Here is a 24,056-nt window from a genome sequence, read left to right as displayed (position 1 = left end):
CCACTAATTAACAAAAAAAACAATCCACAGGGGGCCACCGGAGCGGGGCTAAAGAGCCGCATGTGGCTCCGGAGGCGCAGGTGGCTCCGGAGCCGCAGGTTGCAGACCGCTGGTATAACACAATATAGGTGTGCAAGCTACTGCTGAATGCTCACAGTGACCCTGATGAAGACCTATGTTGGTCACAACGCGTTGGTCATTTTAAACAATTATTGCCATGTATAATAAAGGTATTTTAATTTTGTTCAAATACTACAGTGTGCCTTGGATTATCTTTGAGGGAGACTTGTATTTTGTACTTTTTTGAGACCATATTCCACCCATGCAATGAGCCCTTCACAAAACTGAATGAGATAATATTTTTAAAATGTACATATCATCATGCACTGCCACTGTAATCTATATAAATTCTACATAGTGTACATATCCACCCATTCAATATGTATTTCTTTGCACTGTATTGTTTACAACACTTGACTTGTATATAGACATTTTATTTATTTTGTTGGTCATTGTTGGTGCTTTTTTTTATATATATATATTTATATAGTGAGAAGACACACCAGAAAATAAATCCATTTGATTTTTATAACTTTTATTAAATGTTTGATCTGTGAATAAATATCCGAACTGCCTGCGACACTCAGCAGCATAAATATACATGAAGAAGAAACAGAACGACACCAAACACATTACATTCAGAATACTTCAGTCAGATCGCTTCGTATCTACGACAGCTGAGTGGAGCTGCAGGTCGGGATCAGCTCAAATCCATATTGCTAATTTAATTTTACAATCATTACACATGTATTGCTAATTGTTTTCAAATATTGCATTTTTTTTAGGTACAATTTTGTGCTTCTTTTAATCCATTTTAACTTAAAGACTTTTAAATAACAATTTCAATCAAACTGAATGAACTGATCCCAACCTGAGGAATAAAAATGTACTAAATTTGAAGTGTGGATTGTAAATTTCACAGACATGTTGATTGCCAGATTTTTGTACAGAAACAACATCCATTTCCAACACGCTACAAACACACAAAACCTCTGGAAAAACTAAACATCTGCACAACCGTTCACGTTCAGATTCTTCTGCACATTACAAATAAAAAAAATAACAACAATCCGTCTGCAATATAAAGCTCCTTCAGTTTTGTTTTTAGTGTTTCAGATCTGTTGTGGAAACAGCCTGGACCTTCCTGAGTCCTCTGCAGGAACACGTGTTTACATAAAAACCATCATAATTCATGTGATACATTACAGAGTCTACACATTTCCTGCATTAAAAGCCTTGTTTTGAAAAACATATTTAGATTGATAGCAATGAAAATAAATTTAAACACCACTGGATCACAACACGAAATGAAAGGAACCGGTGCACTCAACACAGAAAAATATTACATTTTTTCGGGGTTCAGTTTAATGTGTTTATTGATTTTAACATTAGGTGACTGTCTGTCAGGACATTTTCAACTCTTTGAATGAAAATAAAACTCTCAGAGTTAAATCCTCAGTACAAATACGTTTTGCTTTAAAGTGGCCATACATTTAGGAGACAAGTCCCAGAGAGCATTGCTGTAGGAAACCACCAATCAGAGAGCTTTAAAGTCTAAATTAAGGGTTAAATTAGAGGTTGAGCTTTGTAGAGGAATTTAGGAATTATTTAGGAAACGCTGTGATGTCCAGTAGAATATATAATAGTTGTGTGTGTGTGTGTGTCGGCTGATTATAGGTATTTTTCTATTGTTGAGTGCAAACGTAAAAGTACAAAACAAACTTCTTCTATTGTTGGATGTTTACAGTAATTCAAGCTGCTGTCAGCACTGGCAGTGTCATATAGGATATTTAGAAACTCTTTCAACAGACAACCTGAACTTTGGCTGACTTGCTTACATTATTTCCTTATGTTACAAAAAATAAATATCAAATAATACAATGTCACGGTGAAAAATAAAAATACAGTTTTGGGGGGGGTAAAAACAAAAACAGCCATTAAATGGCAAAATAAAAAGCTTTTAACTCATATTCACCTTTAAATGATAAATATTTACCAGTTTAGATTTAAATATTCATATATTTAAAATTTAAATACTGACAGTTTCCAGAGTTTCAGTGAACCAGTGACCTTGTGATCAAAGCTGAATCCAGCTGTTCGACTACAGAAACACAACTATACACATATTACATGTATTTACACTAATTTATCCTCGTCTCAGGAATACACACACACTACATGAATGTACATTTTATCTTAAATAGATAAATAAATATCACACACACCAAAGTGTTTTGGGGAAGATACATTCCACCACATTGTGATGATGAAGTGTCAAAGGTCTTGAACCAGGGTACGAAACGCCTGCTATTTCCTGCTTTCAGAATAAAACGACAATTTAAAAGTAAATAACGGAGTCCGTTGACGTACCAGCCGTAGCTGAATTTACCCAGCATTCAACGTGGCAGCTGGTTACTTCCTACAAAGCTACGAAGCTGATGACAAAATACAGAAGGAGAAATGAAATAATATTTTCCCCACTCAAAGTACATAAATTAATATATTACAAAAACCAACAACATCTAATAGCATGATGAGGAGTGTTTACACTGTGGTCCTGTGTGTAAGGGGACTGTTACGTTTCATTTAAGTTGTTTCTAAAGGAATTTTTCTACCGTACGGTTTATTGTCTGGGTTGTTTTAATGTTCTTAACTGTTTTCTATGTGTGGTTATTTAATAGAATTTAAGACGTTTTCTCACACCGTCCAGGTTGATTGATCTTACAGAACTGTCAACCATCCAGCTTCTTTTCTTCAGGTGTTTCCCATCAGAGCATACCGTCCAGGTTCTTCTCTGCGTTCTTTTTGTCGTCGGTGCTTTCCTGAGGGCTGTGCTGGGTGTGGTAATCACGGAGGATGGTCACCACGTCGTGGTGGCCAAAGTGGACCGCTTCATCCATCGGTGTGTTCCCCCACCTGCAGCAAACACAGAGGCGGATAAGAGCCACTTTGGAGGTCTGCTGCTACAACATTAAACTATTCATATAAACACTTAATTTGACTGGAATATATTGTGTTCAACATATCTTTGAAAAATCCCTCTGAATTCTGCTTGAAGCCACCTTTTGCAACTAAATTATTAGACTTTTATTAATAAATTAATTTGTCAAGTTGCTTTTTTGATTGTTTAAATTAAATCTTTTAGTCTATAAATAAAATAATTCAGTTTTCCCATGAAAAAGTCATAGTATAGTATGTCATAAAAAATATCATAAAAAAGTCATAGTATAGTATGTCATAAAATATTAAAAAGTCATAGAAGTATAGTATGTCATCAAATATAAAAAAGTCATAGTATAGTATGTCATAAAAATATAAAAAGTGTCATAGTATAGCATGTATTAAAAATATAAAAAATGTCATAGTATAGTATGTCATACAAATATTTAAAAAATGTCATAGTATAGTATGTCATACAAATATTTAAAAAAGTCATAGTATAGTATGTCATTAAAAAGATCATGAAAAAGTCATAGTATACTATGTTATAAAAAAGAAGTAATAAAAAAAGTCATTGTTACCTGTCTTTGGGAACTGAGTTGACTTTACAGGCCTCCAGCAGGAAGCGAACCACCTCACCATGTCCTGAAACACACACACACACACACACACACACACACACACAAACACACACACACGCGTCAGCTCCACAAACACACTGATCAGAGTAACTTATCAACAACTCCTCAGTGTTTTACCTTCAGCAGCAGCCACATGCAGGGCCGTCCTGGAGTCATAGTCCCTCTGCTCCATGTCCATGGAGGACAATGCAAACCTGGACGAGTAACCGACGAATAATGTTAAACACTGACTCAAGAAACTTTCTATTAGTGCGATAATGGAAAAAAACACTCCTAACACTAAAAAACAAAGCTCTGGATGTGAGCAGAACGTGCTTTAACAAAATAGTCTTTTGTAGTTCAGCAGACTAAAGAAATATGTCTCTTTTTTTTTAGTTTTGGTGATTTTAAATCTGAACATTTAGCACAAAGAGTAATGAGTTTGGTTACCTCCTCAGGGCTGAGACATCTCCGGTGTAAGCAGCAAACAGCAGATTGATCACTGACTTTACCTGAAGCACAACAAGAAGCACATAAAAGACAAGCAAGAAGAAGAAGACAGGAATTAGAAGAATCATAAGACATTGTTGTTCTCTGTAGTTGAGCGTTTATGACATGCAAATATTTAAAGCATAATTTTCCAGCCAGATATTTACAAAATAAGTTAAAAAAAAATTAAATAAATCTTAATAAAAATGAGTTCAGCCTTTGTTGGTGAGTTTACAGTAATTTTCCTCCAGATGGCGCTGTGGATTACAACACTACACACAAGGTCATGCAGCATCCTGAGCACACAGAGTGGGAGGATGCCACGCAGACTGTTTTATTGATGGTTATAAAGTGACGTTTTAGACTGAAAATGAACCACAACAAGAAATGTAACAAGAGATAAATAAGAGTGAGTGATTAAGACTGAGCTGAAGCTTTAAGACTTTGAGAGGAGAATGGAGAGAAGCTGAGAAAGGAGGGACTCACCCTCTGGTCTCCTCCCTCCCTGCGAGGATCCAGTTTCTTAGCAAAGTGTCTCAGGTTATCATAGTTGTGGAAGTTACAAAGGGAAACCAGATCCTGAAAGAAGACACACATGGATGAATACGTTTTAAACATCATGACCACCAAACATGACGTCTCCCCCTCAGCTCATTGAGATGGTTTGACCTTCAGGAGGTCAATAAACTGATCATTTAGGACGTGATTGCAGATATAATCTTCTTAACAAATTCATCAAATAGAATACAGTATCTGTCAAGACCAAAACTAATTCAAGGCACTTCCTACGTCCAACTCCAATTGGAAGTACTACCAGGTGTACTTTTGTTTTAATTATTTTTACACACCCTGTACAAAGCTATTAAGTTAAGTTATAAAGTTATTACCACTGTTTAAGTTACAAAATGCTTAAAACAAAAAGTTAAAGTGGAAGTTACCGTGCAGAACTGGATGCCTCGGACGCTGTTGCCCAGCTTGTCCAGTGGAGGAGACCAACACATGATGCCCATCACGTTTGGAACAACCAGCAGAATCCCACCGGCGACACCAGATTTAGCCGGCAGACCGACCTGAAACAGAAGAAGAAGAAGGAGGAGGATGATTTGTTGAAAAACATTAGACGGGTCCAAAATGCGTATTACTCCAGACGAGCAGAGGAAATGTTTGATGAACGTGGTTACTGACATGGAAAGCAAATTGTCCGGAGAAGTCGTACATGCCGCAGGAATGCATCAGACTCAGAGTGTCTCGCACCGACTCAGGGCTCAGCACACGCTCTCCTGTGATTGGACAGAAGCCGCCGTTGGCCAGGGTCGCCGCCATGACGCTGGCGCTCTCGCAGGTCACCTCAATGGAGCACAACTAACGGGGAAGATCATATAAACAAGAGGTTTATAGTGCTTCTTTGACTTTATGTTTTATTTTATGAAACTATAATAGCCATTTCCGATCTCTGAAACTGAAGACCAGCAACTCCCGCGTTCTGTAAGCTTAGATGACTGTTTTTGTCAATGGAGTCTGGTGGCTTCGAAGATAGCTTAGATAACGGCTTCAGTTCCCCATTGGAAAGGGCTGTCTGACAGTGTCTAAAATACATTTTGCTGGTACTCTCATCCACAGTAGTACATTGCTTTGCTCCCTTGCTGGTACTCCTGTATGTTTCTCCAAACTCCATCTACTGTAGGTAACTGACTATATGGAGAAGTACCTCACACAACCCCACTGAGAAACTCCCGAACGATCCCTTTAATCAAATTAAATCACATTTAAATACTGATTCAAATATGATGACACTCGCGTGCTTCTGCAGCTTTAGCTTCTGCAGCTTTAGCTTCTGCAGTGTGTAGTGTACATTTTTGTTTTCCTAAGCTCCATTCACCTGGAAGTAGAAGTCGAGGATGGAGGTCATGTCTGTCCCCTCTGGAAAACACTGAAAAACAACATTTTAACACTGTCAACATGTCTACCAACACATCTGCATCTGAAGCCAACTGTGGAATAAAGAATAACCAGCACAGCTTTAAAGGACAAAATGTGATAATAATGTAGAGTATCTTGCAGCCTTCTAGCTCTCAGCTGTAGATGACCTTTGACCTTACCTTCTTCTCCTTCAGGTAGTAGCCGATGGCAAAGTTTCTGTCTCCAGACTCTCTCTCTGACTGGAAACTGGGACACAGGGAGGGAAGAGGTTTGTTCTTTAAACAGCGTGACTCAGCTCATGTTATATAAAACTCATCTCTGCTCAGTGATACAGAATACAGTCCTTCACACCTCAAGGACCTCTTCAGTATACATGATAAATCAATAAAACATCAGGGGTGTTTTCTGTAGTGATGTATTGTTGTACTCACGTGGCGTTGCTGAAACCCACGTACTCGTTTCCAGCCAATTTGTTCATGAAGTTCATGACCTGCAGAGCAGCAAATTTACAGTCAGAGATGTTCTTTCATTTTATGTTGCAGTCAGATCACTCTGGTCCTCCAACGCTTTTCTTGTAAATGTTCCTTATGTGTCCCATGAAAGCTCTCTCTCTGCATTTTTATCTTTTTTAATCTGCTTTTTTATTTTAATTTGGAGTAATGTTATAGCCTTTCATCATTAGGTTTTACAGTATTAGTGAGTTAGCTAGTTTTTACAGTATTTTAGCTTTAAGCTTTAAACATTGGTTTTTACATTATTTGCATGTTATAGCCTTATGTTTTAAGCTTTAAACATTGTTTTTTTTTTACATTATTTGTATGTTATAGCCTTAGTTTTTAAGCTTTAATCATTGGTTTTCACATTATTTTTATGTTATAACCTTACGTTTTATTTCTGATTTCTCATTTTAGGTTGTATGTTTGTATGACAGGTGCTATATAAATAGTTGAGTTGAATGATCCACAAATAATCCAAATTAAAAAGCTTATTTCTAAAAATCTTAAGTATGGACCTTTTAAATATCAAAATTTAAGTCCAATATTTACTCTCTTTTTTTGGAGTAATTTTAGTCAAATAATAATAATAAAAAAAACAGCAGTAATGAGAGCACTGATACTGAATCAAAATAATAAAGTAGCGGGCCAGAAAATCAAAACAATGATCTGAAGCTCACTATAACTGCAGATTTGGTGATATACATCTGTGGGTTTATCACATACAAATACTCCCGACTCAAAAAAGACACCCACAACAACACAGTAATACTCACATAATCAAATTTCTCAGCGTTGCTTGCCCCTTGCTGAAACACAAACATAATCACAGTATTTAAAATGGTATTTTACATCTTACATTGTCTCTAAAATACATCAAACTGCCAGTAAAAGTTACCCATGTCATGACATTAGCACTATTATGTATGATCCACATTGAACTATGACAGGTAAACAGTGTAAGTTTACATCACTACTGTTTTAAATTAAAGTTGAGCTCATCAGTTATGTAACCAATCAAACCAGTCATGGTATCAGATGAATTAAGATTAAAGGTGGGAGACTAGCTGGAGATGGAGGAGGTGAAATAAAACAGTTAATCCACTCAGAAAAAAATATCATGGAAAGTATCAAAGAAAAAAAATATTTTCTATTGAATTAGTTTCATCAAGGTAAACTATCTACACAGTGAAAATAAATGTTAGATGTGTAACTATTGATCAGAATAGTGCGAGTGTACAGGTGTGTTTATTGTACGAAGACGTGACAGGTGAGTTAGTTTACTTTAACGTGCATTCACACTGCCAGCCACTTGATCAACAAGTCACAAGTTTCTGGGGTGTAGAGAGAGAAAACAACAAAAAGGTGCCATTTGTTGCATTATGGGAAACGTAGGATCTAAATCTAAATCACTGGATAACCGCTTCAATCAATAATTAGGTGTCTGCTCTTCATTTTTTTTGCCACTAACTTCATCTAATGCATAATGAAGCAGAAATGCATCATCCTCAGAAATGAAGAAATGCATAAAGAAAAGAATACATAAATAAATAAGTTTGTGGAAATAAATAGGGGGGGAAATGCAAAGGGAAAACAAATGCATAAATAAATACATACATTTAATAATGAATAAATATATTTAAAAATAAATCTTAAATAATCAAAAATAAATGCAAAAACACATTAATACATTTAAAGGTTGTTTAAAAGCCGCATTTATCAATTAATTTATCATATTTATTTATTTTTTTCTGTGGAGGTTCCGTTCTCCATATTGAGAGACTGTACTGAGGTAAATGCTAACATGCACAAAATTATCTATAAGACAATTACACAGATGTTGCCCCCCGCCGTTAAAGCTAGGTGATAGAAATCAATATTATTTTATCAACAGGAATATATCTTTCGATATTGACATATATAATCATATGGCAAATCTATGCAAAATCAGATAAAATACTGAAATTGTCAAACTACAGAACTGCTAGAGGTTTTTTAGCAGACAAGGGTTTCAAACGTATAAAACATAAATTAAAAGTCAATAAAAGTGAGACTGAACTACGTATACAGACTTGTTTGCCATGTAGCTTGCAGTGTGAGTACACATTTTGGGTTTTATCAACTACTGTGGCCGACAGACAAAAACAGATTTTCTGGCCCAAGAGTTAAATGGATGTATCTGTACTGACAAAATGTAATCTAAGGATATAAATTAAAAACATAAAAACAAAAAAAACAAAGAGGTCCTCCTCTACAGAAAGAAATGGAGTATGATATAAAACCAGTGTTTGAATTCAGCCAGAGCTGTTCTGTTTATAATCTAGACGTATAAACAGTTTTGGAGAATGCAGGTGAAAAGTATAAAAGCCACATTTAAACATTCATAAACAACAGCCATGTGAAGGCTAAAAGCTTGTCACAAATCCAGACCAAAGAGGGGAAAAAATAATTAAAAAGGAAAAATTACCAACGTCATTGACCTGTTGCAGTGGTCATAATTTCCCACAGATCCTAATGCTGTAAAATATGCAACAACACATAAAACCACACAACGAGCCTTGAAAAGGTACATTGCAAATGAGTGTATTTGAAGTGTAGATCTAGATTCAGAGATGAGGGGGCGCATGCACAGGACCTCATTTTATTATCTGGATCAATGGATACGATCAACCTGCATCTACAGAAATCTCAACAGTGATTGGTTGGGATTGGTTGACAGGAAAACTGCTTTCATATCATACAGGAATGATTGACAGAATGACGACAAAAAACAAGAAGAATCAGTCATTTGACTTTTTCTTGTTGCTGATAAAACTTTTTTTTTAAAAAGTCTGCGGTTATGTCTTAAGAACAGGTGAAAAAAGAGGTCATTTTTAAATATTTTTTTACATCTCTGAAAACAGGTGTAAACATTTTTTTTTGACAACTGAAAATAACTATTTTTTTGGCAGCTTGTTTGTCATTCTTTTAAGTTACTTTTGTTTTTTCCCTCAAAGTCATTGGTTGTCAACAGTAGAATAATAACAGATTTTCCTGCCATTTAAAACTTACCACCTCACTACAGTTTGTCTTTTATCATATTTAAATTTAACATAAATTCAGATGACTGATAACAAAGCAGCGTGTAGGGATAGACAAGCTTTTGAACTATGATCAATACTGAACAGTGCTTAAAAGAATCTAACATTTTCTGAAGAGAGGTAGGTAGTATCTGATATTCCAACATCCTCTTTTCAGCTGCTGAGTATATTAATAATAATTAAACTGCTTGTCATTCTCCTGGGAAACCCTCATGATCCTCAGGTCAGAGTCACTCAGAGTTTTAATGTTGTAATTGAAATCAGCAGGTGATGCTCTTGTGTGTCTAACAGAGAGGTGAAACCAGCTTCCTGTGTGTCTGAGGAGGATATTTAATCAAACAGGTGGAAGAGCAGTTTCTGTTATTGAAGCTGAGCTGACCGGACGCTGGTCTCTATCTCCACCCACTCTGTAAACTGTGTGTGTGTGTGCAGGATATGCTGCTTTCAACCAAATCCCCTTTCAGCGTGATTATCTTTAATCTCCCCGTGTACGGTAATCTGGCGGAAACACGTTCTCCCGACGATTATAATTCTATTTCATACAATTTCTCTTTGGATGTGACTTTTTAGCTGCAGTTAGAAATTCAGAAAATAAAACCCATCACAATCTGTAAACATTTTAAAGATATTTCAGGATTTTAGCTTTTCTGAAACTAACTCTGAAATCACCTACTGTATCTGAGCTCAGTTTCCAAAATAAATGTACTTTATTAATCATCAATGATGGGGTATGTAAATGTAGCTTACCTTAATGAGGGAGGTACAAACAATAGCGCCAGCATTAACCATGGGGTTGTGTGGTTTATCTGCAGGAGAGATTGTAAAGGTTTATATTAGATAAAGACACAAAGTCTGAACATAAATATTAAAGATAGTTTTTGATTTTTACCGGCATGTGAAAGTGAAGAACTTGGAGTACAAATGAACTTAAAAAAAGTATTATATTTATGCTGGAGGTCAAATCACTGCAGAATAATCCACTGAGTGAACATCAACGTGACGAGGTAGGTAACTACACAATGTCACAAAAACTAAAACACAGTGTGCACTGCCGTGATGCACCCCTCTGTGTTTTAATCTTCTTATGCAACAGGCCAGGACAATGTTAAAAAAAAATCATCCAAAAATAAACAGCTGGAATATAATGTGTTCTGTTAGATAACAACAAAGAGAGGAAACCCAGAAACTTCCTCACACCGGTTTCTATTAAAAAACAAACTATTTTTACCGAACCTGATGTCTGGAGTAGATGTAATGTCTGCTGACAGCGGCTGCACAGAATGAACTAACAATTCGGGCTACAGTTGAACATTTTCACAAATAGAAAACTGACGGACAACATGCATTTATTAAAGACATTGATGGGAAATAATGAAGAATTTTACGTTTGATTAACCCTATTCTACATATTTAAACACAATTATGCATTTTTAATGCTTGCATGCTCTAGGCTCCTATCCTCAGTACATGTCAGACTTGTTGTCTTTGGCTAAAATGTGCATTACGATGAGACATTTTAAGACAGAGACTCACTGTCTGACTGGTTTTTCCACAGCCACGTGCCAGCAGCTTGTCGTTTTTCTAGGTTATTAAGTCTCTGTTACACACTGGCCTCTCTGTTTTATTCTGCTGTAGTGCTGCAACCTCTCATTAACAATTCACTACAGTTCCATGGCAACCAGGCCTCGAGACGGATCCTCTTACGATGAGTACGTGAGTCTGGAGGGAGATCACGATGCACAACACGGAGAAGTGGGTGAATGTGTGTGATCCTCACCTTCCTCGTTCAGGAAGAGCTTGTTGAATCGCAGGCCGCTGGGCTCTTTGCCAATGAAGCGGTGCACGTACTCTGTGCCGTGGTCGTGAACGGCGATGGCGTATTTCAGCGGCTTCACGCATGACTGCAGACAGAAAGGAACCTTGGTGTCACCGACAGTGTGCCTGAGAAAGAGACACGCAGGTATTTGTTTACACATGTGCATTGTACATTACATACAGGTGAAAATAACAGCTATCCATCGTGAATAAGCATTTCAATAATATTGTACCTCTGTCCATCGACGGTGCACAGGGAGACGGCCCACAGATCTGGGCTGAAGCGGGCCAGCTGGGGGATGTAGTCGGCCACCTACAGCAAGACAGTTTTTACAGTCAGGTTTATCATTCTAAATATGAACAGTGATGTGTGTGATCGTATGACTGTCTGTAGGCCTCACTCACCTGCCCTCCAGACATGTTTTTGGCTTTGACAAAGAGCTCGTCCATGTGACCGCAGAAGGACTGGAAGTCTGGGATGACAAACTTCTTCCTGAAGGCCTGGGTGAGCAGAACAATGTTGCTCTGGACACACCTGAGACCGGAGACAAGAGGACAGTTAGCCTCAGGGGAGCCGTCTTTCCTGGTGAAGTTTCCTGGTGTTTGTGTTCATCATTTGGGTGTTCTGACAGGTGCTTATTTCTCAAAACAGTTAACACTGTGGCTCACTTGTCTTATGGTTTACTGTTGCATAAAACTATTCATCACACTGGCTTCAGTGTCATAAAACTTGCTAGCTGAACTGGTCCAGTTCTTCACACACCAGCTGCCACTGTGGGACATCTGCTAGTGGGTTCACATATCATGTAATTAGTAGTGTTGTCTTTTGGGACACTGTTTGCTTTTCTGGTTCAGTGCCTTTATTTCCAGGATAAATTCTCCTGGTTCATGTTGGGAGGATTTCTGCACCTTTGTTTAACCAAACTGTTTAGTTAAAACATTGTTTCCCAATGAAATAGGGTGAGAATAAACTTATAAAATAGCAGAAAACATACACACATTTGTACAGCACGGTCCTTACTCCACCAATCTATCTCCTAAATGTTGTCAGAGCTTCTAGATTATGTCCAGATCCTTTTATTTGAGCGATTAAGGAGCACATATAGTAAAAACACATAATAAGTTGGAGTGGTGGAAGCTGTGCCTCTCTGGTAGCAGAACGATTTGTGGCTCAGCTATCTCACTGCATCAAACCCTGTCTAATCCCTGTAGCATGGGATCCCTGCAGAGAAAACACACACGCTACACTCCCAACGCCCGCTCACGTGCTTCCTCTGTGAGGCTAAGCTCTATAAATAAGCCCGGGGAGGAGCGGATGTGATGGATCTCAGCCAGGAGCGGCGGTGCTGGAGTCTGTTCGGTGAGGATTCAGCTCCCTGGTGGGCTCTCATATGCCCCAACTCTCACCCAAGCTGTCACCCAGTTTGTCTCAGCATCGTTTCCTCTGGGGGGGCAAACAGCAGCGATGCTACTGGGGCGGGGCGGGGCGGGGCTGGGCAGGGGGATGATGTTATTTTAGTCCACACCCATCCTTGTTTTGTTTCCAGTTCGACTGCTTGTGGGGCTATAAATGTTCTTTGAATACTGGCGCTACTTGTAGTATAAAAATGTACACTTGGATGTGTAAAAGTTGCCCTTTAAATACAGACATTAAGACAGGAGTTAGGCTGTTGTTCTATAACAACTCATTATTTTACCACATGCTCACAATATAATTGATTTGACCTTTGATGTAGGTTAGTGAAAGGTCATTCTGAGAGCTGTAAATACCACTTGTTTCATCTCCAGTGTCACTCACCCACAACTGTATGATGAAGCCTTAAACTCTCTTTTATCAGATCATCTTAAAATAATATCTTTACACAATGTTTAAAATCATTACCAGATATTAAGATGATTCATGCATCCTTTACAAATTCACATACTTTCTGATAACATAAACAAATATGTTGCATTACGTTAAAGTTTCTGATGCATGTCCTAAACTGCCTTGTCATCTGGAATTAACTGTTTTTGTGTTGTTGTCTGAAGACGTTGTGTTTTCATATCCGGGTGCTTTTTGGAACTGATTAGACTGAAACTGATTAAATTCTAAATTATTCAAGTGTCCTGTTTTTACCCCAGCAGTCGTGCTCTTGAATAAATCCAGCTGGATGAAAACCTCAACAAGATGCCGACAACGTGCAAACTGAGGATGAATAATTAATGACATGCAGTGACCCTTTTCTGCTGCAAGGAAGAGCAGAGGACTCTGACCAGCATTAACAATTCTTGATAGACTCTGGTGAGAGATTGATGCTGATAATAAAGGTGGAACAGCAAGCAGTATATTAGAGAGACCACCAGCTTTAATTTATAAATAATTGCTAAAATAGACTAAATATGTTTAATTGATAGTAAAATTTGTTTTGATTGATGAGCCGTTATACCTTTGCAGAAACAACTTAAATCATGCTGCCATTTCCATGGCAATATAGCAAAAGAAATATAAAAAAGGGTTTAAAAAACCTACTTTTTGAAGAGGTGTCGGTCCAGTGCTCCGTCAGAGGTCGTCTTCACGGTCACCTTCAGCATCTCCATACATTCTTTCAGCCGGGGGTCTCCCGTGCGAAGCCCCGTGGCTTTAAGCGCCTGCACAGAGAGGAGGGGGAACATCATGATTAAGACAGCCTGACAACAAATCAATAAATCTACGAGCCGTGAGCCGAGGCTCCTGAAGAGCCTGACAAGAGGAGATCGATAAGGAGCAGTGCTGAATCACTGCTGTTAAATCATCTACAACATTGGCCCCGTTATTCTTTCACATTTGTAAATCTTGCAGAAATAGACATTTTCAAACATAAATCCTAGGTGATCTTTCCCGCTCCGAGGACTCACTGTGGTGAATTTGTGTGCAGGGATTTTTTCCTGGCCCTCTGCGATGGTGTAGAAGAGCAGGTCCTCCAGGCTGGGCAGGATGCCTGCCTTCCTTCTCCTGCAGGAAAGAAAAATAAACACACACAGACAGAAAAGTGAGAAAAATGACTCCACAGTGAGGCCCTGCGTGGTGGAAACATGGAGGGGAACTGCAGCAGAGGTAGGAGAAAAAAAGCTTTTTGACTGCAAGGAGAAGCAGTGAGTAATAACTGTAATACTGCACTGGAAAACATTACCTTACACTGACCTGAGCTCAGTATTATAACCTGTGGAAAAGACTTGAGCTGCACTTTTCCATAGGTTAATAATATGCTGCCACAAGGCCACTGTAATGTAAACTGTTAATTGTGTATTTTGCTAGAAAACCAGCCAGGAATGTGTTTAAAAAGATCAACACGTAAGCTACCCAAACAATTTTAGAATAGGAATTTAATCCCCCAACCCTTTGACCCAGAATGAAACTCCTTATGAGGAATATATAATTGTGAATTTACTTCTATTTGACATTTATTTATCCTGTTTTAGTTTGGGTAAATCGTGGGGAGAGCAGCAGCACATAAAGACCAGAATAAGACACAAGCATGTCTGTCTACGCTGTGTGTGCGAGGGTTGCAGTGTCAGAGCAATTCAGCCAAATAAAAGCACGATCTGTGAATTGTGATGACTGGGCCTTAACAGCTGTGACGTGGAAGCTTGCCAGCGCTCTTGGCGTTGGCCACATGTTCATCAGTGGCTGGAAGCAGGCTGAGAAACGACCAGCAGCCTCCCACTGAATGACAGCACAGTCTCCTGAAATCACACCCCAAGCTACGAGATCACGTCACAGCAAAGACTTTACGTTTGTCAATCCAACTAGCAATATGGCACACTATTGGTGCCCCTACAATAACTGAGCATTGATACAAATACTGATTCGTTATCTTAGTTTACAGATTATAAAGATGTTTTATCCATCGACAAAACAGCTGAAGGCATCAGTGTTAAAGAAAAACCCCAACATGCTGACAAGGCTCTTAATGTACATGATGGGTACTTTAAATATGATTTTCATAATTTATTCAGGTTTTTATCCAGCAGTACGCTGAACTCAGACTCATAGTTCAGCCATACATTACAACATTTTTCCTGAACCACTGAACGTGTTTATTCTTTGAACTGCTGCAATCCTCTAATTTACTTTTGTTCATGGAGATCACTGAATTAAATCATCTCTACAGTGTCTAGTGATTTTTATATATTAGATTATTATTATTATTATATATTAGATTATGGCCTGGCTGGTATTCTAAGCAGCACTTCCACACCAAGTCGTCTCTGGGAGGAAAGTTAGTAGCGTGTCAGGAGGCAGACTCTGCTATGATTCATATCAACTCCAAATTGGATTTGTGTAAAGCTCTGGGTGCCCAGACGCACTCTGTCCTGCAATGCATCATGGGACACTGGCCTGTGTGCTAGGAGAGGATGTTTGAAGGTAAAGCTTTAGTTGGCAGGTGGCTCCTCGCAGCTAAAGCTGAGTTTGGACCCTCTTGAGAGTTTGTACTTTCAGACTCAGCATTAACAGGGTTTCCTCTGGATTTATTCACAACATAATAAGCCCTGTCAAAACGGACAATTAATAAAACTGCATGACAACTGTGAAGTCAAATTAATGGATGCTGGGGTTTAATCAAATCTTAAACCATTTCTCTGCATGATTTTGATAAAAAAACAGCAACAGCACTGGACATAAATTTGATCACTTTGCGCTAAGATATATGGGGACATTCAAAACACCAGTCAGCTGATGGTTAATCTATATTTTTCTTAGTGTCAACAAACCAGAACCAGAACACAAAACTTGTTAGCAGGATCAGTTCATTGTCGGTTTTGGTCTTGTTAAAAGGATTTGATCACCAGCCTTATCCTTTATCTAAATTACTGTGTTTCAAACAAAACCTGATGAATCAAACCTTTTTCCCGGATCACGCTGCTGCAGAATAATACAGAGGAAATACTGAGACCGAGTCGTTGTACTGAACGTTCCACTTAGAGTCAGAAAGTCAGAAATTCTCAGAGGGAAAATCGGAATTACAGCGAAAGTGCTTTCCCGTTTTCCAGCTAGGAAACAAATGTGGATGCGGAGAAAATTAATTCCTATTACTCTACTACTGAATGGTGTTCTGGTGTTATCAAATGCTGAAAAAAAAAACTGGGCGTGTTTTGAGTCTGCTACATCCAAAAGTTTCCTCCAAGTAGGAAATCTGAATTTCCAACTTTATAACACGTGTGTGGAACGCAGCATTAACACCAAGTTCAAAATAATTCTCATGCACTCCGGATAAGCATGTTGTTGAACCTGCAACTTTTTCATAGCTTGTTGGCGTGGTCTGACCTCATTAATGGAGGTGGATGTCTGCTGGTGAGGAAGGAATACACATCAGAGAGTGTTTGTGTGTGTGTGTGTGTGTGTGGACGGAGGGAGGTAGGGAGGGAGGTGAGGTAGAAGGGATTCAAGCGCAGCCGCTGGGAGGAAGTGAGGTCATTTCAAGGTAAAAGCGGTTGTCGGCTTTCCGCAGAAAACCTCTACTTCTACTGGAAAACAGACACAAAAAAAAACTAAAACTAAAATAAAAAATAGAAACATACTTACAAATGCAAAGCAAGCAGATCAACAACAGGGAGAGAGTGTGCAGAGGGAATAATACTGAATTAGTAACAGTGAAAATGACATTTACAACACAGTATGAACACATCAGCAGACCAGCAGCATTAAGGTAAGAACGATTAACAAAAGAAATTACACAAACAATCAGATTATTCACTGGAATTGTTCAAATATACACACAAGTATGAATACTGACATGATTCATAGCTGCTGTCAAATTAACAAGAATGGAAAGCATTGGAGTTTTGAATATGCCATAAACAAAATCACATAAATCCTAATTACTATTCACACTGAATCAGCAGTAATGGAGGATTATCAAAAGAAGAAACAGTGGCATGTTAAAGGTATAATGTGTAACTTTTCCGCATTAAACCTTTAGACCTTGCTACTTCATCTCAAATGTTTCCAACAACTTTCAAACCTGAGAAACCTGTAATTAATCAAGGTAACAGTGTGTTTCATTTGGCCGCCTGTCAATGGCGTCATATCCTCTTTGTACATGCGTCAGCATTGTGGTTGTCTGCCAGAAGCTGTCATAAATTGACTTTTTAACTATATTTTAACTGCACGAAGGATTTTAGTCACCAGACGTCTGGATCTGAAGTTATCACCGAATCAAGCTGAGCAAACGTTAGCGGCGGCTCGGCTCGCAGCCACTCAAGGACGTCCTGTGTCCGCCGAACAGCGTCGGAGAAACACTCATTTACTACTCATTACATATTGTGCTTTTAAGTAGGCTTGTATCTAAAGATAAACCACAGTTATAGTTATTATTCAGAGTTCATGAAGGATCTAAAAGTAAATATTAGACAAAAATGAGACGGTATTGAAGTGAGAGGCTATAAGTACCGTTCTTGTTTAGTTAATGAGGCCCGTGAGGGAGTATTATCACGGCAGGGTTAGAGGTGGCCACTGGAACATCTGGTTCAGGCTGGATGGTCTCATTAATCTACAGCTGCTCTCATTAGCGCTCTAGCTTCCCTCTCTGTGTGTTGAATCACAGCTGACGTTTAAAAACACACAGTTTGCCAAGAAATGTGACATCAACTCGCTGCTGCTCTGAAATGCCTTACTCTAGATCCCTTTTGGATTGCGCTGCACATGAAGGCTTTAAAGTTTTGTGACTCCATTACAGAGAAACCAAATAGTTTCCAATATTAAGATAATAATCTGCAAACAAACAGAGATCTAGCTGTCTGTAAATCAATTGTTCTTAGTTGAAGTAAATAGTCTGTGTTTCCTTTTTTATGTCATTGTAAATCGAAAACTCTGGGAAGATGTTTCGGGCGTTCTTTCAATTATTTTCTCACATTTTAAAGACATTTAATATAGAAAATAATTGGCAGATAATGATAATATTTGCAGAGCCTAGATCTTCTAATACAAATTTAGTTTCAAATTACAATTAAATTTAATTTATTTTTTGTTTCACTGTCAGTCAAACAAACAGTAGTTAAGTGTTTAAATAATACAAAACAAAGTTGACAAATTAACTTCCAATCCAATGAAGTAAAATCAACTCTAAAGATATGTAACCAACCTACTTTTGAAACCTTCCCCTCCACTATCTGACACCTTTAAGACACACTCAGGTTGATAAGCCGAGGTTTCTGTCTATAGTATCTGCTGTGTTTATTTGACCCGGTCGATGGTGCTGGTTTCACTGCCTCACAGATGTCTTGACAAAGTGGTGTGGAGGGCGGAGGCAGACATTAAAGCGGGAGTGTTGAGAGGCGGCGCTGCACAAATCAATCTGTGCGAGTGACTCATCTGCTCCTGGAGGCCCTGACAACGGCCGGGCAGCGCGCCAGCATCCAGGCTTTGGTGCAAAAACCGTGGAAAAATGATGTAGGCGGGATAAGCTCCCCTCCATTACAAACATTTTTAACCCCTTATTAGCTGGAGCACAGCCTCAGGACCCTCCTAACCAGACTGGAGTGGAGGCTGAATGCTGTCTGAGCCCCTGGGACCTCAAACAACCCGCCTGGATATTATATTCAACTGATTCATTCATGTCGTATTGACCCGCTTTACTAACCCGGGTTATTCTTTATGTCTGGCACCATAGCCTGGTGGGTGAATATGGACGATGGTTAATTTGGTGATTACTATTTTGATTAGTAGTTTAGTCTATAAAAGGTCGTAATATATAGTAGTGAAAAATGCCCACAAAAAATGATATTTTTGTATTAAAACTTTATCTGAAACTTCTTTATTTGTGACTATTTTTGTCTCAATACACTTTATAGTTAGTAGAGAGGGGACCAATCCAATCCAATATTTGTATCGGATTGCAATACTGACCTAATTCACGTATCGGATATTGGACTGAGGTTACTGATCCACATACTGATCCATATAAATATGTAATAATGGTGGAGAATGTCCCTCCGGCCATGTTTTATGGCTGCAAAGAAGCTAGATAGCTATGGTAGTGTTTTTAGCATGGAGGTCCAAACCCCAAATATATTCAGTTTACAGTGATTTAAAACAGTGAAAGTCAGCAAATATCTGTAACCAGAGAATGTTTGACATTTTTGCTTGATAAACCTGATTAATTGATTTTCAAACCTACTAACTACCCATCATCACATAGCCAACCCAAATGCCTGAGCAGGGTTTTTTAATGTCAAATATTCCTATGACCAGTTTTGTTGGGTTTGTTGTTCCCTTGATCACCAACTAAAATCCACATGATCTGATAACTTTTAAGCTGCTTTAAAGGCTGATTATGAAAAGCCAAAGTGTTCCTCGACAGCAGTCAGAGTGCTCTTCTGCTTACTCACTAAATATAAATGCTGTCTGTTGATGATTTCTCAAACACTAATCTGCGCTGTGGATATTTAAAAGAATAAGCCAAAGCTTCACTGAAACTGAAATTAGCCTCAAGGGAAACATGATGTTGCTGACAACCAGTCAGCTGAGTAAAGTGACTGCCTAAACATGGCCGGCAGCTTAAGCAAATTGTCTGTGAATGGAAACAAACGGGACAACATCGGCCTGCGCGGGCAATGAGGCATTTGATTACCATGGGAACTCTCTGAAGGGAAGATCCAGGCTGGTGGGGTGGCTGGTAGCACAGCTGCTTTGAATGTTAAAAGCAAGAAAAACTATCCTCATTATAAGTGTAACATGGGGGAAATGTGACGTATCTGCGAGACACTAACATCTCATACATACTGTCACGAACCGTCTGCCAACCAGGGTTTTCTTACTCTGATTCTATGTGCTTTAACAGCCAAAGTTAACGCTAACATACCACCAAAATCCATTTCATGCTGGGCTTCAGGCTTTATCAACCTGTGTTTGTGATGTTATGGTGTTTTTGGTCATTAAATGCTTTTAAGCTGCATCCAATCTATCACCAGGAGGACTCTCATCCTCACTTCTCAATCAGAACTCACTAATCACCTCTGTCACTCAATTACAGCCTTATCTGCTCGACTAACAACACTGCAAATAATCACTGATACTGACAGTGTGAGTCTCTGTCAATTATGGTGTCTAATTCATCAGCTGATATACATTAATTATTAGCTGATTGTACATTTCTTACACACATGTGCCATTTGTGTCACATTAAATCCATAATAAATGAACAATATTAAATTAATAAATGTTAGTTGCATTCCTAGATTCAATGATGACTGACCTTCATTAGACATTGAGTTGAGGCTTGGTCTGTCTGCATGGTGCATTGAGTTAAACAGACACATATTGTATATTTGTTGTAGATATATTGTAATTTTCAAAAGGCAAGAGAAGCTGGTGGCAGGTTAATAATGGCTCAGTGAGTTTAACATGTAGATGAAAGCTGCAGCTTCTGGTCACGACATCTCTCTGACTGCACATCACATGCTTCCATTTGAGCTTTTTTCCTGCAGAAAAGTATGATTAAATGCGCTACAAATCAGAATATTGTAATCATTAAGTGATGTTAGAAGCCATTCTTTAATTCGTCATCTATTCTGTATGTAAATATAGACTTATTTCAATAAGAAAAGACTTTTAAGTAAAGGTGTTATTACAGGGCTCCATTGCAATATATCCGTGATGCGATATACACCTCAAGAGCAACTACCATTGTTTACATTTTATTTATTACATCTACCCTACCTATTTTACAAGTGCAATTACCTCTGTTTACATTACATCTATTTTTTATATTTTATACCTCTAGTGTAACACTTTTGTTTATATTTATTTATTACATCTACCCTACCTATTTTACAAGTGCAATTACCTCTGTTTACATTACATCTATTTTTTATATTTTATACCTCTAGTGTAACACTTTTGTTTATATTTATTTATTACATCTACCCTACCTATTTTACAAGTGCAATTACCTCTGTTTACATTACATCTATTTTTTTATATTTTATACCTCTAGTGTAACACTTTTGTTTATATTTATTTATTACATCTACCCTACCTATTTTACAAGTGCAATTACCTCTGTTTACATTACAATAAATATTTATTTATTTAAATAAATAAATAAAATAAATACAAATTAATAATTATTAATAATAATGGCCACCTGAGGTGGAGACAATAAAGCTTTCTATTCTATTCTATTCTATTGGTGATTAACACTAAATTGGCAGTTTTTTCTACTAAGTTTGGCCTACAGTGGAGCTAGTGGTGTTAACGTTACTCACTTCTCTGCAGAAGAGTCCTTGACAGCTTCATTGTGGCCGTCGCCCTTGCTGGTTTCATTATGGCCGTCACCCTTGGAGCAGAAGCCTCTCACGTTGTGCCTCCTGGTGATGAGGAGATGCTGCTGGGTGAATGTCCTCCCGTTGCCAGGCGACCTCGCCTCCAGACTACTGGTGCTGATGCTGAAGCTGCAGGCTGCGGAGGTGGAGGTCGGTGGTGTCTGTGGCGACGCTTTACCGACTCTACCCGGCAACGGACGCTTCAGCTGGGTCTGAAATAACTCCTTCAGCACCACAGATGACCGAAAGTGTAACATTTCAATCCCGTGGAGAAGAATATGTGGATATTGGAGGTATAAGTGGAGAACTATAGGCTCAGTTGTCGGCTTTTCTCGGCCGAGTAACGGTTCTTCTACCGGTGACTCAACAACAGCTCCTCAGCGCAATGCAACCTACCTTTAGTTCTGATTGGATAACGCGTACCTGCACCTGATTGGTCGAGAGGGCTGTTAATCATCACTTCTTCTTTCTTCTTCTTTGGTGTTTATTGGCGGTTGGCAAACCATCTTAGAGGTGCATTACCTCCATCATCTGGACTGGAGTGTGGAACAGGAGATTGTGCAGAAACAAAATAAATTAAAAAATTAATAAAATAAAATAAAATAAAATACAATAAATAATAAAAAAAAAATTTAAAAAATTTAAAAAAATTAAAAAATTAAAAAATTACAAAATAAAATAATAATAAAAATAATAATAATAATAATAATGAAAACTCTAGATTCGTTTAAAGAGACTGTTTGTAACTTTTTACACGTATAAATCTACCGGGTCGTTGTCCCATGCGACTTCGTAGCTCTGAGAATATCTAGTGAATGCACAGTGGACGTTGGTGCAGAAATAACTGCTGCAGCTCCTCCAGACCAACAGAGGTTTCCCGTGTCTTGTGAAGTGACGGGGCTCCGCAGAGAGAAACGTTATCGTCTCCGACCAAAACTCCGGTGTCTCCCCTGTTCCCTCCGGCCGCGGTCGGGAGGCTGAGGCAGGAAAAGCCAACACTAGGATCAGCATTGATTCATGGAGAGACCTCTGTCTGGTCAGCTAACATTACTGCCAAGCAGCTGAAATATAGAGTGATATTGTGCTTTTAGTTGACGTGTGTCGCCTCACTGTGTTGAGCGATGCTCCTTCATGTCTATGTAGAGCGAGCACAAGTGCGAGCCGGACGCTGACTTTCGTTGACTTAGCAGCCACAGGTGTCGCTGTTAACAAGCATTTCTGAAAGTTACAAACAGTCCCTTTAACTAAATCAGTTTCTCTTAAAAACTGAATAATTTCACAGTATATATGTTATCTGCTATATTCCCCCAATAGACCTGACAATGAAAAGTCTTGATGTTTTGCCTTCCTTAGTGACTGTAAAAGGTGATTCCTCTGGATACTGTAATTCCTGCAGTGTATCAGTACATGTTCGACAGCTTCTGGTTGATTACAATATATGCATTTCCCTTCTTTTCCAGCCCACCTTTCTCCCTGCTCCAACATGTTTTTTGTATATTGTACATATGCCTTCCAGCTTCCTGATCATCCAAGTACTCCTGCCATACTTTTTGTGCATCTGTCACAGACCATGTCAGTGCATGTTTTAATGTACGTCCTTATAATATTTGAGTGAAACAAAGTGTCTTAAAGTCAGTATAAATCCCCACAGAGCAGCATGTTTTAATGTCTTGTCTTGGTCTGACACCATGTGAGTAATTTTGGTACTGCACATAGTCGACTGTAGTTTCCTCAGCAGATGGCGGTCTCTGTCCTTAATGAAATAGTTACAGCACCATCTCCTGGTTGTATTTTAAACTAGTCCACCCGCAACAGGAACAGATTGACAAACCAATAATAGATTACAAAAAGAATCTCAGCTCCTAAAATAACAGCCAGTCTATTTATTTTATTACATGCATGCAGCTTTGCTTTTTTCTCTGGATATATTTCTGGGAATCACTGAAAATGTGCAGACATTTGCTACTTTTAAATTTAAGAATGATGTACTAATTTCTAATAAGAAACATTTCTTAAACAATCTTTCGTATATTATCAAGTCAAATTCCTTTTATAGACTGATAAAACAGATGTTATTCTTCTGTATAAGACCTGAGTCAGACAGCATTTTAATGTTTGTTTTGACCTCTTTTAGCAGCCTAGGTGGGTGGAGTTTGACACCACGTATATAATAATGACCTACAACAGATATTACTCACTGGAAAGTATTTGCTTCAGTTTACTTTTCTGTGGCTCCCAACTTTTATCTGACTTTATCTGAATCTCGGTAAACTCCGCCCACTTGGAGCTCCATGAAGGATAAGAGAAATTCGTGCTGACTAATAATGCCTTTCCTGGAACATAAAACATTCATG

At 38.4% G+C, this 24,056-nt stretch overlaps 1 protein-coding gene across 3 annotated transcripts; it reads right to left on the bottom strand.

Moving 5' to 3' along the window:
- Positions 1–578: 578 nt before the first annotated feature.
- LOC119483380 (glutaminase kidney isoform, mitochondrial-like) lies at positions 579–22,103 on the bottom strand. 3 transcript variants are annotated; one of them, XM_037761446.1, is made up of 18 exons: positions 21,646–22,103; positions 14,296–14,392; positions 13,931–14,049; positions 11,824–11,953; positions 11,652–11,731; positions 11,381–11,544; positions 10,351–10,409; positions 7,300–7,332; positions 6,461–6,519; positions 6,209–6,275; positions 5,989–6,039; positions 5,295–5,471; positions 5,048–5,179; positions 4,596–4,688; positions 4,071–4,132; positions 3,759–3,835; positions 3,582–3,645; positions 579–2,976 (listed from the first exon to the last, which is right to left on the bottom strand). In XM_037761446.1, the coding sequence occupies exons 1-18, from the start codon at positions 21,957–21,959 to the stop codon at positions 2,829–2,831; spliced, it is 1,926 nt and encodes a 641-aa protein (XP_037617374.1). In that variant the 5' UTR covers positions 21,960–22,103; the 3' UTR covers positions 579–2,828. The 3 variants fall into 3 exon arrangements, with proteins under 3 accessions (XP_037617374.1, XP_037617375.1, XP_037617376.1); XM_037761447.1 differs by having other exon boundaries at positions 14,296–14,386; XM_037761448.1 differs by lacking the exons at positions 10,351–10,409; positions 11,381–11,544; positions 11,652–11,731; ... (2 more) ...; positions 14,296–14,392; positions 21,646–22,103 and adding an exon at positions 8,991–9,034.
- Between the last annotated feature and the right edge of the window lie 1,953 nt (positions 22,104–24,056).

This window comes from Sebastes umbrosus, chromosome 24 (genome assembly GCF_015220745.1).
Source record: "Sebastes umbrosus isolate fSebUmb1 chromosome 24, fSebUmb1.pri, whole genome shotgun sequence".
Taxonomy (NCBI): domain Eukaryota; kingdom Metazoa; phylum Chordata; class Actinopteri; order Perciformes; family Sebastidae; genus Sebastes; species Sebastes umbrosus.
Note: the sequence above shows the minus strand (reverse complement) of the source record. Positions and strands in the feature narration are given on the sequence as shown.